We start from the raw sequence: 16,169 nt of genomic DNA on the forward strand, positions 1-16,169 counted from the left end.
TGGGCCCCACTCATTTCCATTGGGCTTCTTGTTTCTCTAGAGCACTGGGAAGCCAGTCATTGAAGCTTCACAGTTCCTTGAGTGGGTCAACTTGGAGCCCCAATCCATGGTGTGGTTGGCTGTCCTGCATCGGGTCACCATTGCTGAGCAAGTGAAGCATCAGACCAAGTGCTCTATCTGTAGGCAGTGCCCCATCAAGGGCTTCAGGTAAGGAAAGCAATACCTGCTAGAATGATAATGTTAAATAGGCCATGTTACATATAAAATCATATATTATGAAACAATGTACATATTCCATAATTATATAATTACAGCTAATCTATGGTATGCTGTTATATGTTGTTGCAATCCTTTCTACTACTGAATGTTTAACTTTTTAGAAAATCAGAAATGATGAAATATTTTCTTTTCTTTTAGTTTATATTATGAAGTATTCCAGACTGACAAAAAAATGTATAGAAAAGTAGGGGGTGGGATGGCGAAACAGCACAGAAAGGGAAGTAGTTTGTTCATTGTCTCCCAGGGAATATTAAGTAGACATATAAGATCACCTGTGTACCAAATGATATGCTGGCAAATGGTTCACAACTGACTCCCCAGAAAGCAAAGCAAACAAACAAAAAACAAAACCTAATGTGTAGTATTTGCTAATTTCCATGATGTAAATACTCCCACTGTGGCTGATGTCCAGGTACCCACAAGAGGTTGAGAAGAGATGCATGGTTGTACACTATTTATAGCAGAGATGATAGATTTAAACAACATCAAGTGCATAGATAATAGGAAAATAATTAGGAGGTGATGGGTTCTGGGTATGTGTTACCTTTGTTTTTAATATCATTTACTTAATTGTGAGTTTAGTAATTTTTTATAATGGTTGTATTTAACAACTGGCTTGGAAAATCCCTGAAATTTTTAACATCCACCACCAAGCTTAAGAAAGAAGGCCTTATTGCAATACATTTGAAGTTTCCCTGGTTACATTCTCCAGGCTTTCATCATAAAATGCTCAATTTTAAAACTTTTTAAAGCCTTAAGGCACTCTTTTTACAACTGCCCTGCTTTCTATAAGCAAATGAGGCACAGACGTGGAATGTGACTTGCCCAGTTTCACCATTGGTTAGTATAGATCCAGGAATAGACGTTGGATCCTCTTGACTTCTCTAAGTCCAAGCATTTCACCATTGTGCACTACTAGGTCTGGTCTGGGGAGTTCAGCCAGGTTTTGGACCTGGATCTTATGGGCTAGTCAATATTTAGTAATAATAGAGTTATTTTTATAAACAAGTTTTGGAAATAACTTAGCCGACTTGCCCAGGGCTGGTAGAATAAATGGCCTTTGTATTGGAAGTGTAAGTTCTCCAACGTAGGCAGTGATACCTGTTAGACTGAACCCTTTGGGGCTATTTTTGTTTAGAAAGCTGTTTGAGGGTTGATAGGGGGTGGGGGAGAGGGGAAATGGGCATAGAGGAGGGCACTTGTTGGGATGAGCACTGAGTGTTGTATGGAAACCAATTTGACAATAAATTATATTAAAAAAAAAGAAAGCTATTTGACATCATGAGCTCTTTACCCCTTCCCACTTGAACCCTTTTAAAAAGGATGGTGAGGCAATGCTATTCCCCACACATCCTAGGAGTCTGAGCATGTAATTTCATGGAGGTTTGTGGTCTTTAGACTAAGGCTAGTTATCTAGTGAGGATGAAGCCACTGTTATGTATAGGAGGTTGAGTGCATTATGACTCCATGTCCCGCCCCCTTCTAATGTGTGTGTATATATTTGGATGTTAGGGAAATGGGGAGGTCACTATGGTACATTGGATCCTCTGTCCTATCACCTCTCATCTCCCCAAGGTACCGGAGTCTGAAAGAATTTAACGTGGACATCTGCCAGACCTGCTTCTTGACAGGCAGGGCCAGCAAAGGCAACAAGCTGCACTACCCCATCATGGAGTATTACACCCCGGTATGGAGCCTCCGGGCCGGGCAGGAGGGGGAAGCAGTTCTCAAGTTCTAGGCCCTTGATCCACTTTGCCAAGCATGGACTAACTATATTCTGCCCCTCACCCAGTTGCACTCTCTCTGTTTCTCTGTCTCTGTCTCTGTCTCTCTCTTTCTCAAAAAAAAAAAAAAAAAAAAGGCGTTCACTATTTTCCTTCAGGGAAAAGTTTCAGGAAAAAATAGAGAGAAAGGAAGTTCCCAGCAACTAGACTTCCATTGCTTACTTTAATTTTTCCTACGTAATTTCCTGAATTGCTCTGTCACCTAGTCTTTACCTGCTACTTTGTCATTTCTTCCATACCTTCTAGTCAATACCAAGGTTTGTGCTCAAATTACTCAGTCTCTTGGAGGTTAGAAAGGGTATGTTCTTTACCTGGGTCCCCAGATTCCACTTGGTTTTCATTGGAAACTGTGCCCTTCATTGCCACCTGAGTCCAGGTGGGTCAGCATTCCTGAACTCCACTCATAGAATTTCTCCTGTGCTGTATTCAGGACGCACAGCTCCGTGCTTAGCTCCCTGAGCTAACTCTACTCCCCAAACTCCTTTATCCCTTTCTGCCCCATGGATACTCCTGAAGTCCTAAGTATATTGCCATCTCCCCCCACTGCTTTCTCCCACCCTACCACCCCAGTTTTCAACCTGTTTCCCCAGAATCCATCCCTGTAAATCACCATCTTTTCTCCATATTCTGTTGGCACAGAAACATGTGTGACTCAGTGGAAGCGGGGAGCTTGCCCTTTATTTTTATTTTATTATCACTTGAAAATAAACATTATAGGTTTGCACCCTAAGTCAGGCTCTGTGCTGACAGCTCAGAGCCTGGAGCCTGCTTTGAATTCTGTGTCTCTGTCTCTCTCTGCCCCTTCTCCGCTTATGCTCTTTCAAAAATAAATAAACATTAAAAAAATAAAAATACCCTCAAAAAAAGAGAAAATAAACATTATAAAAATCATGCATGGAAAACTGGCTGGAGATGAGAGACTGAGAATGCTGTACCTCCTGCATTAACAAATATATACTTACTGTAAAAGAGTCCAATAATATAGAGGTGTATAAAATATAAAAGTCCCCCTCTCTCCTCAGCCTTGCTCCCACTTCTCCAGTCCAACTTCCCAGAGGCAACCAGTGTTCACAGTTTCGCATTGTACCCTTCTCGACATTTTTCTGGGAGTGGGGCTAAGATTAGATTACCAGTCATGTTCCCTGCTCTAGGGGAGCACCTTCGAAGCCATTAGGGTGAGTCCCTCTGCCCTGTCTCCCCCTAGACCACATCCAGTGAGAACATGAGGGACTTTGCCACAACTTTAAAGAACAAATTCCGCTCAAAGCATTATTTCAGCAAACACCCTCAGCGAGGTTATCTGCCTGTGCAATCAGTGCTGGAGGCTGACTACAGTGAGACGTGAGTACCAGTGGGTGGGCACAGGCTGCAGGCCTTGCTGAGCTGGGGATGTGCTGTGTAGGGGCTGAGTCCCACATGGGCTAGAGGAATGTTCCAAGGCAAACCTGACTAGTAACAAGGAAGTTCAGCTTGTGCCTGACAGGAATCTGGCCTGAGAAATAGATTAGAATCCAGTCTCTGTATCCTGTTCCCATCAACTCTTTCCCATCTCCCTAATTTGGTGGTAGGGGGTGGGGAGGGTTGTTGTAAGGTAACAGACTGCTCAGCTACCCATTCTTTGGCTGCCTGAGTCTGCTGCTTTCTTCTAGGCTGGCTTCTTCCCCGATGTTGCCACACGCTGACACACACTCCCGCATTGAGCATTTTGCCAGCAGGTACCACTGGGTTTGGAGGAGGGAGATTTTCAAGAGTCTAAGGGGGATGGGGTTTTCAGTCAGGGCAAAGAGAATGGAGTCAAGACCAGAGGGATGTGCATAGTGGGGTATGTGGCAGCCAATGATGCCCAACACTTAAGGGCAGTTGGGGCAGCCATCAAAGCTAATGATCCCACTGTGGGATTAGAGTCTTGAGATGAAAACAGGCCCCACATCCTGCTTTCCCTTCTGTTCCTGCTCTTTCTTCCCAGGCTTGCTGAGATGGAAAGTCAAAATTGTTCCTTCTTTAATGACAGCCTGTCCCCGGATGACAGCATGTAAGTTTTCACAGCTGCTTATTTTCCAGGAATAATTTTCTTTGGGATCCCCCTGCCACAATTTGGGAAGGATATATCCTCAAGATGGTGGGGGGAGTATGGTGGCTAGGGTCCTAGAAGCCCCAAGGAAGGAAAGCTGCTTTCTGGGCACAGTATTTGGTAATAGAAGCTCTCTATTGATGGATTTGCCATCTGCCCAGGTCCCTTCCTCTTGTAAGCTCCCATCTTTCTATGCCTAGTTTTGAAGGAAGAAGAATATGCCCTCATTTAAAGTTGCAGAAATGAATCATTATCCTATGCTCAAGATGCCAAAGCCCCATCTAGTGCCACATCCTGGGGAGACATCAGGGACTTAACTGAAGTGTGACTTGAGAGATTCCTGGTGCTATAGGTCAGAGAAGGGGCCCTTTATTCCTAGGGAGATTCCTGGCATGTTCAGGAGGTTTAGAAGCTGCTGGCCCTGATTGGGACTTAGGCAGTGAGCCCCTGGGTGGGTGAGGAAGCAAAGGAGGATACGGTCAGGGAACAGCACAGAATGGGAAATGATTTGCTCATTGTTTCCCAGGGAGCTTTAGGTAGAACCCAGAATCCCCAGCATCCTGAAAACCCTCTCTCTTATACCCTCAACCATGACCTCTGCCATCTTATTTTTTCATCCCTCTTAAACCTGAATATATAGCCTTTCCCTTTCTATGTGACTTAGAAGTGAATCTTCCAGCATATGTATCCTGAGGCCTGAGCTGGAAGCTGAGAACTCATGCCCTGTGATGTTTCTTGGTTCAATGCCTGGCCACCTCCTTTTCCTCTCCCCACACCCATGCAGAGATGAGGACCAGTACCTGCTGCGGCACTCCAGCCCCATTACAGACCGGGAGACAGCCTTTGGACAGCAGGCTCCATGCAGCATGGCCACAGAAAGCAAGGGGGAGCTAGAGAAGATCCTGGCACACTTAGAGGATGAGAACCGGTGGGTATGGTGATGGCACAGATCTGTGTGGGTTTGAGAGTCAAACAGCTTGAATTTGAGTCTTGATGCTTCCACATCCTAGCTATGTGGCCTTAAACGAGTTACTTATATTGTGATCCTCCATTTCTTCATCTATAAAATAGGGATGATGATAATAGTATCTACCTCCTAGGGTCACTTGTAGAATTTCAAAGGAAATCAGGCAAATAAATGTGTTAGCCAGTACCTGGATTATCATAAGGTTCAGTAAACGCTAGCTATTATAATAATTAATTGAATCCTTTGAACTCAACCCAAATATTTTCAAGTACCCAGTAGATGCAAGCAGAGAGAATGCAAACACAGAGAATTACAGAAGACAGTATTCATGTCTCTGCCCTCAAGGAATCTTCAGTGTTAGAAATGGAAAGAGGTACTTATCACTTACTGAAAGTAATAAAACAAGAGGAGAGTGGCACTGCATGTAGTGTTTGAAGACTGGCAGAGGGAAGGTGAAGATTACAAGGATGACACTGATGTCCATAAAGTACGGGTGGCAGTAGGGGTCTGAGGAGGGTCCAAGCCACTTTGGGGGAATTCAGTATAACCCAAAGAATTCCTCAGAACAGTGTTTCTCAAACATTAGTGTGCATACAAGTCACTTGGGGAATTGGGTAAAACGCAGATTTTAATTCACAGGTCTGGGGTGGGGCCAGAGTTCTACATTTTTAACCAGTTCCCAGGGAGGGGCGAATGCCCATGCTGCTGGCTCACAGACTACTTGGAGTGGCAAGTCCTCAGAACAGGACTGGTCTGCCAAATCTTCATTATTGGTTCAAGACAAGATAAGTAGAGAATAAGCTTTTAGAAACTTGTATAGAAATTTGACACTGCCATGTCATCCAAGCACATAATTAGTGGACTTTTCATTGAATAAGGTATAGACCCATTTGAGTGTTGTTGAACTTATGTGGCGTGTCATGCGTGGCATGAGCTATGTACTAGCCATACGCATTTGGACCACTCATTGGTTCACAGTGATTTGAAAACCACCCCCCATCCCCGCCCCAGGATTTTGTTACAGATAGTTTGAGAAGCACTGTATTAGATCAGCAGTGGCCTGGCCCTGGAAAACATTGGTGAGGGAATGGTTCTGTTGCAAAAGTAATGTCCCCTAAATTAGACCATCTCTTTGGAACCTGTTTCTTGATGACTCAACAAGGGTGTTCAAAGTGGGCCAAAAAGGCGGGTAGTGGAGAGAAGAGGCAAGATGGGTGGTCTTTTGTTTACATCTTCCACTGGAATCTAAAAATCTACAAATGGAGTAGGTGAGTCAGTGGCCCTAATGCCTCATTTATTTGCAGACTGTGTTTCTGTCTGATTTTAAGGTCAGAATTAATCCCTGAAACAGCACATCAAAGCCCTAAGACATTTGTTATATGAAATGTCAGCTCCCTCTGCTCCAAGTCCAAGGATGGCAGAGTAAATGACATATGTGCTGGAGAAGAAATGGATATGGCTGTTCAACCAAGAACACAGCTATGGTGGGGGTGGGGGTGAGAGAGCAAAGGGGTTGCTCACACTGAGGTATGAGCAGACATCTGGGACCTGGACAGTCAGTACTTTGTTAGGGCCATAGGTCTTAACTCCTCTATCCTTGGCAGGATTCTCCAGGGAGAGCTGAGGCGCCTGAAGTGGCAGCATGAGGAGGCTGCCGAGGCCCCCACCCTGGCTGAGGGCTCTGCCGAGGTAGCACAGGACCACCACAATGAGGAGCTTCTGGCTGAGGCCCGGATCCTTCGGCAGCACAAGAGCCGCCTGGAGACACGCATGCAGATCCTTGAGGACCACAACAAGCAACTAGAGTCTCAGCTGCAGCGCTTAAGGGATCTGCTCCTGCAGGTGAGGCTGAAGCCTGGGAAAGGACCAGAGCAGCCCCCGAGGGGAGGAGAGGTGGAGAGCACAGCAAAGGGGTGGAAAGAAAGAGCTCCTTGGCAGTGGCTGTTGGATGACTTTCTAAAGAGAACTGGGCTGACAGTTAGGAAAGGTGGAGGAAGGAAGGGGCTGGTATGTCTCATTGCTTGGCCAATTCTGGGTGCTCACTTCTCCAATGACACATTTGAATCTGGTATTGAAAGAACAAAGTTCAAAGAATCATCTGAAACCTTGATTTTGCTACTATGATGTTTTCTAGAAAGAAGCAGGTTTGAACGGCCAAGAAAAAGTTTTTCTGGGAAGGGAGCTCTTTGTTAATGTTTGTCCCTTTCCTCTTTGAGAAGTAGTATATGTGATATAGTGAAGCTATGGAGTCAGACAGCCCAGGGTTTGAATGTGACTCTGCCAATCATTGCCTGTCAGGTGTTAAGAGTGACTTACCCTCACTTATCCCCAGTTCCCTCATCTGTAAAACAGGGATAATAATATATCAACTTCATGGAATTGTGAGCATGTAATGAGACAGTGAATTTAAAGAATTTAGCACGATGCCAGAAATAGTAAATACTTTGTAAATGTTACTTATCACAGCTGACCTTTAAACAACACAGGTTTGAGCTATGTGGGTCCACTTATACGTGGATTTTTTTTACAGTACAGTAAGTGTATGCTCCCTTCCTTATGACTTTCTTTTTTTTCTTATGACTTTAATAACATTTTTATTTTCTTTAGCTGACTTTATTGTGAGAATATAATATATAATACATATATATAACAGTTCACTATGTTATCAGTAAGTCTTCTGGTTAGCAGTAGGCTATTAGGAGTTAGGTTTTGGAGAGAATCCAAAGTTATATATGGATTTTTAACTGCACACGGGGGGGGGGGGGTTGGTGCCTGTAACCCCTACATTGTTCAAGGGTAAACTGTATTGTCACTCTATGTACCAATACCACCCCATGCTTCTTCCCCAGATCCTCCAAGGGATAGCCTCTAGATGAATTCCTGGAGGTCTTAACGTATGATATTATATCACAAACAGAGGATTGGGTGTACAACTCTATATTTTCAGAGAGAACTGGATTTTAAATAGCTTAGTTATAGCCAAGATGACAGCAAGAGACCTTTAGGTGCAATGCCATCCTTATACAAACTGGGAACCTTTGACACATGTTGTCAAAGAAAGAAGGTAACTGGTAACTAAATATTCTAAGAAGTTTCTTAAAAGGAAGAGCCACTGTTTGGGGCACTACCAAAAATTCTTCAAGTCCAAGGGCAAAGAGATGGGCATGACGTCTCCCTTCTAAGCTCAGGAGTCTGTTAAAGTAAGGTCAGGAAAACAAAGCCATTTAAGTCATGCCTTACCTCTTGCTAGCCACCCACCGAACCAGATGGCAATGGCTCTGCAGGCTCGTCCCTAGCTTCCTCTCCACAGCAGTCAGAAGGCAGTCACCCCCAGGAGAAGGGACATACTACTCCAGATACTGAGGCAGCAGGTAAGTTCCTCCGGCTCTTCCCAGCCCCTTCTATGGCTTCATCCTGGCCCAGATCTTCCCAAGGCTCTGCTAGGGCTGGGACTGGTTTCTCCTCATGGCTTTGAGCTTAGCTTCGGGGATGATGGGCTTATTGATGGATTCATTTGTTTGCTTATTCTACACATGTATATTGAGCACCTTCTATGTACTAGGCATTGTGCTGGAACAACACAAATGCTGTAGGTTTGTCCTTCAGCTGGCCGCATCCCACCTCAGCCCCTTGTCCTCATCAAGGAATCTCTAGTTCTCTTCCCAAATCTTTCTTTTCCAACATAGATGATGTGGGGTCAAAGAGCCAAGATGTCAGCCTGTGCTTAGAAGACATCATGGAGAAGCTCCGCCATGCCTTCCCCAGTGTGCGAAGCTCTGATGTGACTGCCAACACCCTACTGGCCTCTTGATGGAGCCAGTTCCCCATCCTATAATCCACAGTCATCTGGTTCTTTCTGGTCAAAGTCTTCCTTCAGCCTTCACCCAACATTTCCAGTCCCTACCAGGCCCACATTCCTCAGCCAGAGTTATTTGGGCTCTGGGCAGCAGCAGGGATCCACTAGTATGTGAAGTGGATGTGTGAGGACTGGGGGAGGAAGACGCATGATTCCTCCAATTATAGAAATGTGCCCTTTAATCCACAAGTTTGAGATTAGTCCCTTAAGTATGTCTCTGTTGCGATCCAGGCAGATGACACTTGGAAGCCATTCAGATGGGGACAGAGAACCTGCCTTACAGAGCTAAGCAGTGCCCATCAGCCCCTTTCCCTTCTCCATGGAATTATGGAGATAAGGAAACCCAATGACTCCAGGGTTCCAGCATTATGAACCCACAGGAGTTAGTCCTACGCTCTGGCCCAGCTCAGGGAGGCAAAAGAGTATCTCTGAGACTTCCCCCTACCCCCAAAAAAGTGCCCATGAAAATGTCTGGGCAGCATGTGGCATACTATAGTTTGATGGCATATCTCTAGTCATCCTGATGCTACCTAGATGTTGTTTCCCCCTAGAATATCTGCAGTTCCTTCTGCCTCAGGCCCTGGCAGGCTTTCCTCAATGAGGGGGAGCAATTCGTTCTGATTCCTACTTACACTTTACATTTGGAAGCATTAAAGAAATACTTAGGGCTTTGGTTTTTTCCCCAATCATCCTCTTTCCTGAAGGCTTCAGCATCCTGAGACACCAGCTGAGTTGCTCTAGGAACCAGCTGAAGCCACCCTTGGCTCTTCTGGGTCTGCCCTCAGAGCCCTGGGGTAGAGGCAGCAGCTTGCTCAGCAAGCAAGTCTTGCTCTACTTGGGTGAGGAAAGGGAAGCCACTCACCAGCCTGGAGGAGTGTGACTGCCCAACACTCTTGCAGGCTGTGACCCTTCTTTCTTTTAGGCTAAATCAGATGAAGTGGCTCACTGTCCCTAGCTAATCATAAGGCAGATGCGAGTGGCAACCTTAAATAGTGGCCTCTTCCTAGGAGCTACTGGCCACACATCAGGAAGCTGGCCACGTTCCACCCAGACAACAGCAAGGCCTTCCTTTGCATAAAACTGTTCTTTCTAACTCTGGAAGGTGAATCCAATCCTCAAAGGAAACTAACTCTTCCTAGGCTACATATACCATAATCCTTTTATCCAGAAACTGTTCGAAGTAGATAGCGGGGTTGGGGGGAGGGGGGTAATGGGCTTGGAAAATTTGAACAGTCAAAGCCCACTTAGGCAGTTTCTATCAAAAGAAGCTTTATAACCTAGAGCCCCGCAATTGACTTAATTTGCCTAAGTTTATATACATATATATCTATCCTGCATACCTACTGTACATCAGTACTCCCCTGGCCTTGCTCACACATTAAATTCTAATACCTCTCAAAGTATTAATGTTCTGCCTTGCTCTTTGTTAGCCCCAGCCTCTGGTTGGACTGATAGATGCATCCTGGCTGCCCCTCCTAGGATGTCTCTCCATTCATGTCTGGGGTAAGCTATCCTTAAGACCAAAGCCAACAGAAGCCTGTGGCCACAGTGGAATCTAGCGGGAAGAGTCACTGTTCTCTTCACTCATTCAAAATTTCGTTCCCTTGACACCTGGGCCTTGGATGAATTTTCCTGGGCTCCCCTAAACAATGGTTCAGGTGCCAAAATAGAGGAAATGTGAGTCCTACTCATCGCATGCAAACAAGAAGGAACAGATGGGCCTTTATTGACCTTTGCCAGGCTTTGACACAGAGAATACCCTCCAGCCCCTTCCAGGTCATAAGTCTGGCTCAGGGACTCAAAGAAAGCAGCAGTTGCCACCAAGGTCAGGAGGGTGTGAGATAGTTGGGGTGCTCTGTTATAATAAAGCAGTAGGCCAGTGGGTAGAGCTTCTGGGAGGTTAGATTTATCTGCTGCAGGGGAAGGAGGGCAGCAGCTTTGATCCAGAAGCCTAGGATTACCTCCTTCTAGAATTTCCAGGGAGCACTAAGCCACAGGTCCAGGGCTAACCGCATCTGCCTTAGTGCCCATGAAGTCTCTGAATGGGAGGCCTGGGTATCTGGATGTATGGTGAACAGGTTGTGGGTGGGCAAAAAACACAGGGCATGGGCATCTGTCCATGGGAAGGAGGCTGTATTTGTAGGGGCATAGTTTGTAGGCAGGAATGGGGGAGAAGACATTTGCTATAGGTCAGGGAGCACAGGGTCTTTGAGGCATATCCTGCCTAAGGCTAAAGAGGGCAGATGTTATGAAACAATCTTTGACCGGGAAAGTCTTAGAAAATCCTTCCCATAACCCCCACCTCACCCAAGAGATCTTGGGCTGCCAAGGGCCTGTGGCAACCGTGGTGGGCTAGGCATAGTAGAGAAGATGTAGATCTTGCTATGTAGGATTTGTGCTGTAGGTGGACCGACGCAGCAGGTTGAATTCTCACTAATGGGGTCACTGACACTGTGTGTGTGGTCCTGTGTGTACCTTAATGCCTGAGGTGAGTGTATCACTCAAGGGTCCAGTGACAGTCACTGCAGCATGTGTGGGCAGTTTGCCCTCAGTGAGGTAAATGGATCCTTGGGCACGGTGAATCCAAATTAGGGTGAGATTTACTGAGATGTGTTGTATGTTGTTAAGCATCTATCATGTATCATGTCTCCTAGAGGTATCTTTTTTGTGTGATGCTGCATAATTTATGGCCCTGTACTGGAGGAATGGTAAAGGGGGAGTTTTCTGGGTAGGCAGCCTAAGGAAAGCCTCTGACTTGTGAGAAGGAACATGAGTGTTTGCTGGGGTTGTTGTCAAGTAGTATCAGGGAACAGTTAGGACTGATAGGCGATTTATTCTCGACAGGATTTGGCAGAGGCCAAAAAGCTGTTATGAAGGTTCCTCTGCTCAAATTGAGAGCAGAGCAGGGTCATGTTGACTGGGAACTTGTTAAAAAAGGCTGACTGGCTGCAGAACATCAAGCTGTTTGTTGGATGGTTCCCTAAAGAGGGCCCTACCCAGGAGGATACATGCCCTCCCCTCCAGAATGGCAAGGCTGAAATCAAGGCTCTCAAGTGCCCATTTCTATCAAGGCCCAAACTTTAAAAATATTTCTCTGTAAAGAAACCTGTTTGAGTTTCTCATACTCCAGGAACTGGGCTGGCAGGCCACAGTAATGAGAAACTCTGACGTCAGGCAGAGGCCAATGCTGGGAGATAGACGTTTTCCCTCCAGGTTAATTTTGAGGAATACCCATGCTGCCTGAGGTGTGTGTTTGGAATCTGGGCTCCATGTCCAGCTTCATGCTAGAACATTCCTGGAACACACATTCTCAATGGCCAACTTGAGGCCTCTGAGACCGTTTCAGGCCAAGAATCTCATTAAAGTTCCGCTTGCATAGGTGACAGCTAGCAAAGAAAGTAAGCTATCTTAAGGCGAACAGTCCTGGGAGAGAAACTGGGGGGGGGGGGGGGGCTACCCCCGGGCTGTGGAGACTGAGCTGCTCAGCTGGGCAGCTCAATCTCTGGGCCTCCCTGCCAAAATCTGGCCCTGGGAACAAAGGAATACTTCAGCTCTTTCTTACTCTTTTAACACCAACGGCTGTGGGAGAGGGAAAGGCTCAAGGCCAGGAATCAGCTCCCAGCCTCCATCTCATTCCACAGCGGCTGCATTTGCGGGCATGGGGGGGTGGGTGGCTGCTGAATGTCCTTGCTGTCTCCAGGGCAGTATTGGGTCCCAGAGTGGAGCTTGCTATGCTGTTTGCTGGCTGCAACAACTGGTCTCAGGAATGGAAGTTGGGGAAGGGATTCAGGGCAGGGAGGAGGTGGCCAGTGTGGCACACAGGTCTAGAAATGGGACAAAGTGGGTGGGGCTGGGAACAAATTGGTTAACTTTGCCACTCACTGTGGTGCTTTTCCCCTTTCCCTTGAATTCTGCTTTGAAAAGAATAAATTTGTATTTGTTTACTTTGGTTCTTCTGGTTATACTCTGACTCTTGGGTGTGGGAAGAGAGGGTGGGCCAAGAAGCCACAGGGATACTGCAAAACATGGGCTACCAGATGAGTTCAACACCTGCTGGACAAAACAAAAACCAACCCACCTGCACTAGCTCCATCCACTACTGTTACCTGGATTGGTTACCTCTCAAGATCCTATACAAATTAGCCAGTTATCCCCTCATGGGACGAGCTTTCTATACCAATGGTTCTTAAGTAACCATCCTCATCAATCTGAGGGAGTTTTCACCAGCCTGAAGCAATGTGAGAAAAATCAGGACAATGCAGTGACTTTCCATAAAGATACATTTACTCAATTTAAAGGTCTATATTTTATTATCGGCATATAATTTTTTGTAGTGTGAAAACGTCCCTGTAACTGGGGCAAAGAAACTATGGCAGTTTTTTTTTAATGCCATTTTTCTAGCAAAATAAGACCCTGGGAGTCCCTCTTCCCCAACACCAATTTTTCTTTTCTCACCAATCTATAACACCACTGTCCAATAGACAGTGTCTATTATATATAGACACTGTCTCATTATATAATGAGAGCCACATACACAATTTTCTAGCAGCCATATTTAAAAAATAAACAGGTGAATGGGGAGCTTGGATGGCTCAGTCGGTTGGGCATCTCACTTTGGCTCAGGTCATGATCTCGCTGCTCATGGGTTCAAGCCCCACAATGGGCTTGACAGCTCAGAGCCTGGAGCCTGCTTCGGATACTGTGTCTCCCTCTCTCTCTGCCCCTCCCCCACTTGCATTCTCTCTCTCTCTCTCTCTCTCTCTCTCAAAAATAAACATTAAAATTTTTTTTAAATACATAAAAATGAAAAATAAACAGGTGAGGAGCACATGGGTGGCCCAGTCAGTTTAGCATCTGACTTCTCAGGTCATGATCTTGTGGTTCATGAGTTCGAGCCCCACATCGGGCTCTCTGCTGTCAGCATGGAACCTGCTTCCGATCCTGTCCTCCCCCTTTCTGCCCCTCCCCCACTCTCTCTCAAAACATAAACTTAAAAAATATATCAAATAAAAATAAACAAGTGATATTAACTTTAACATTTAACCCAGTATATCCAAAACATCATTTCAACATGAAATCAGTATACAATGAGATATTTTATATTCCTTTTTTTAAACTAAGTCTTAGAAATTGTCAAACAGGCTGACAGATTCAGCTGGAAAGAAACAAGAGACCCACACAGATCCAGACAATTTACTACTCATAGAAGCCAAAGCAAGATCAGCAATGGTATCACCTCCTCGCATCCCTTGTTCCACAGGTTGCCACTGAAACAAAAGGGGCCCAAGGACATGCAACATGGATAGTGGGACATCCTATTTTTATGGCCTCCAGCTGTACACTTTGGGGGTGGTACGGCAGGCAGAAAGTCCTATGCTTAACCTAAATGAGGGAGGCAGATGAGGAACTGCCTCCCAGAAGCCTCCCTCGAGACAGGGAGGTGAGAAATGGTCTTGTAGTGACTTCTCATGAGACTATCTTCCCATGTTTCTGGAGGATCACAGGGCATTCTGCCAAGGCCTGGGTCAGCCTGCAGTTGAGCCTGCCTACATGGCCTACGCTAATAGTACAAGGTCAGCAGGGCACCAGTTACCCTACAGAAACCCAGTGTGTATTTTACACTTACTGCACATCTCAGCTCGAGCTAGCCAAATGTCAAGTGCTCAAAACCCACATGTGGCTAGTTGATACCATATTGGACAGCACAGGTCTGTAATATATAAAATTTAAAATCACTGGGCTGTAGAAAAAGAAAACTTCATGAGGTATCACTGTGTGTGTGTGTGTGTGTGTGTTTGTTAGGGTGAGGTGGGGAGTCAGGGTGGCAGTAAGCCTTGGGTGACTGGAGGGCAGTGGGGAAGCAGTTACCCTGGGTTACAATGAGATGTGGCAGCAGAGGGAATGCAAGGCCACTGCAGACACATGGACTCACCCTTGCCCCTTCCTGTTGTCTTCCCTTCCATCCTGTCTCTCAGCAGAGTTCTGGCTGCTCTTGGGCTGTAGTATTGGATAGAGGCTGAACTAGGGCTCTTCTACCTCTATCACCTCTAGATGCCACCTGTGGCATATATGCCATCCTCACTAGCCTCAGTCTCTCCAGCCATGTCCCCAGGATGCTTTGTTATCTGTTTCTGCTCCAGCCCCCTGCCTTCCTTTTTTTTATTTTATTTTGAGAGAGAGAGAAAGCACGAGCAGGGGAGGGGCAAAGAGAGAGTGAGAGAGAATCCCAAGCAGGCTCTGTGCCATCAGCAAAGAGCCTGATGTAGGACTTGAACTCACGAACCGTGAGATCACAACCTGAGCCAAAACCAAGAGTTGGGTGCTTAACCGACTGAGCCACCCAGGTGGCCCCCTCTGCCTTCCTTCATCTGTAAAGGGCTATCTTCTTTTCAAACCTTGCCTCTTCCCCCACACCTTCTGCCTCTAACAGTCCCTTTCTCCCACTTCCCTTTCTTCTCATCTTTTAAAGCCTGAATTTCCGAAAAAAATCTTTTTTTATATATCATCTTGGTTTTCAAGCTGTCTTCTAGCTTTTTTCCTAATATTAACTTCATTTTGTTTGCCCTTAACATATCTTCCTTAGTCCCGCTTCTTCCCTGCATTTGCCCCCAGCATCCCTTCCATCTTCCATCCTCCTCCACAGGGCCTGCCCATACATACTGACCTGAACTTCACTGCCCCTGGCTTATTAACTTGAACTTGAAATGGGAGCACTATAAGAGGCACAGAAAACTTGTGGAGTTCATTTCCTAGAGCAGCACTGACTCCATCAATTGGGACCAGACCTGGGTCTAGCTGGACTACTTCCAGAAAACCCTCAGATACCTCTTGGTCATAAGCATTATCATCCTTGATTTCTAGATGAAAAAATAACAGAGGCTCCAAGGGGTGTAGGGACTTGCTCAAGGTGAATGGAAAAGCCAGGATTCCAACCTTGTGTTCTTTCCACTACAACATAAATCAATGCAAATACTGCCATTTTGATCACTTCTCTAGATGATTTCTCAAATTCCCAGTGCTATATGGTTAATGTGAGATGATTTGCTTAGTTCATTAGGAGTTATCCCAAGAGCTCTTTAGAAGGATGCCCCAGTATTGACAGCATCTTCTGTCATTTCCTAATGGTAGAGTTTATTGCTTGTCTCTCCAGTTTCCTTTTGGATATGAGTGTATTCATTATGGGAACGGTTTAATAAAGTGACAGCAATCCAA

General features: G+C 45.7%; 1 protein-coding gene across 6 annotated transcripts in view; it reads left to right on the top strand.

Moving 5' to 3' along the window:
* DRP2 (dystrophin related protein 2) overlaps nucleotides 1-12,906 on the top strand; it is a 100,192-nt gene extending 87,286 nt beyond the window's left edge. For 5 of the 6 annotated variants that reach the window (XM_019824066.3, XM_006943864.5, XM_045050562.1 and 2 more), the window contains 9 exons: nucleotides 41-207; nucleotides 1,855-1,966; nucleotides 3,268-3,404; nucleotides 3,713-3,778; nucleotides 4,030-4,095; nucleotides 4,919-5,062; nucleotides 6,706-6,943; nucleotides 8,352-8,472; nucleotides 8,788-12,906. In XM_019824066.3, coding sequence (XP_019679625.1) covers nucleotides 41-207; nucleotides 1,855-1,966; nucleotides 3,268-3,404; nucleotides 3,713-3,778; nucleotides 4,030-4,095; nucleotides 4,919-5,062; nucleotides 6,706-6,943; nucleotides 8,352-8,472; nucleotides 8,788-8,912 — 1,176 coding nt within the window. In that variant the 3' untranslated portion in view covers nucleotides 8,913-12,906. The remainder of the gene's footprint in view (nucleotides 1-40; nucleotides 208-1,854; nucleotides 1,967-3,267; nucleotides 3,405-3,712; nucleotides 3,779-4,029; nucleotides 4,096-4,918; nucleotides 5,063-6,705; nucleotides 6,944-8,351; nucleotides 8,473-8,787) is intronic. The other variant, XM_019824067.3, reaches the window with a different exon arrangement.
* Nucleotides 12,907-16,169: the final 3,263 nt, after the last annotated feature.

This window comes from Felis catus, chromosome X (genome assembly GCF_018350175.1).
Source record: "Felis catus isolate Fca126 chromosome X, F.catus_Fca126_mat1.0, whole genome shotgun sequence".
Lineage (NCBI taxonomy): Eukaryota > Metazoa > Chordata > Mammalia > Carnivora > Felidae > Felis > Felis catus.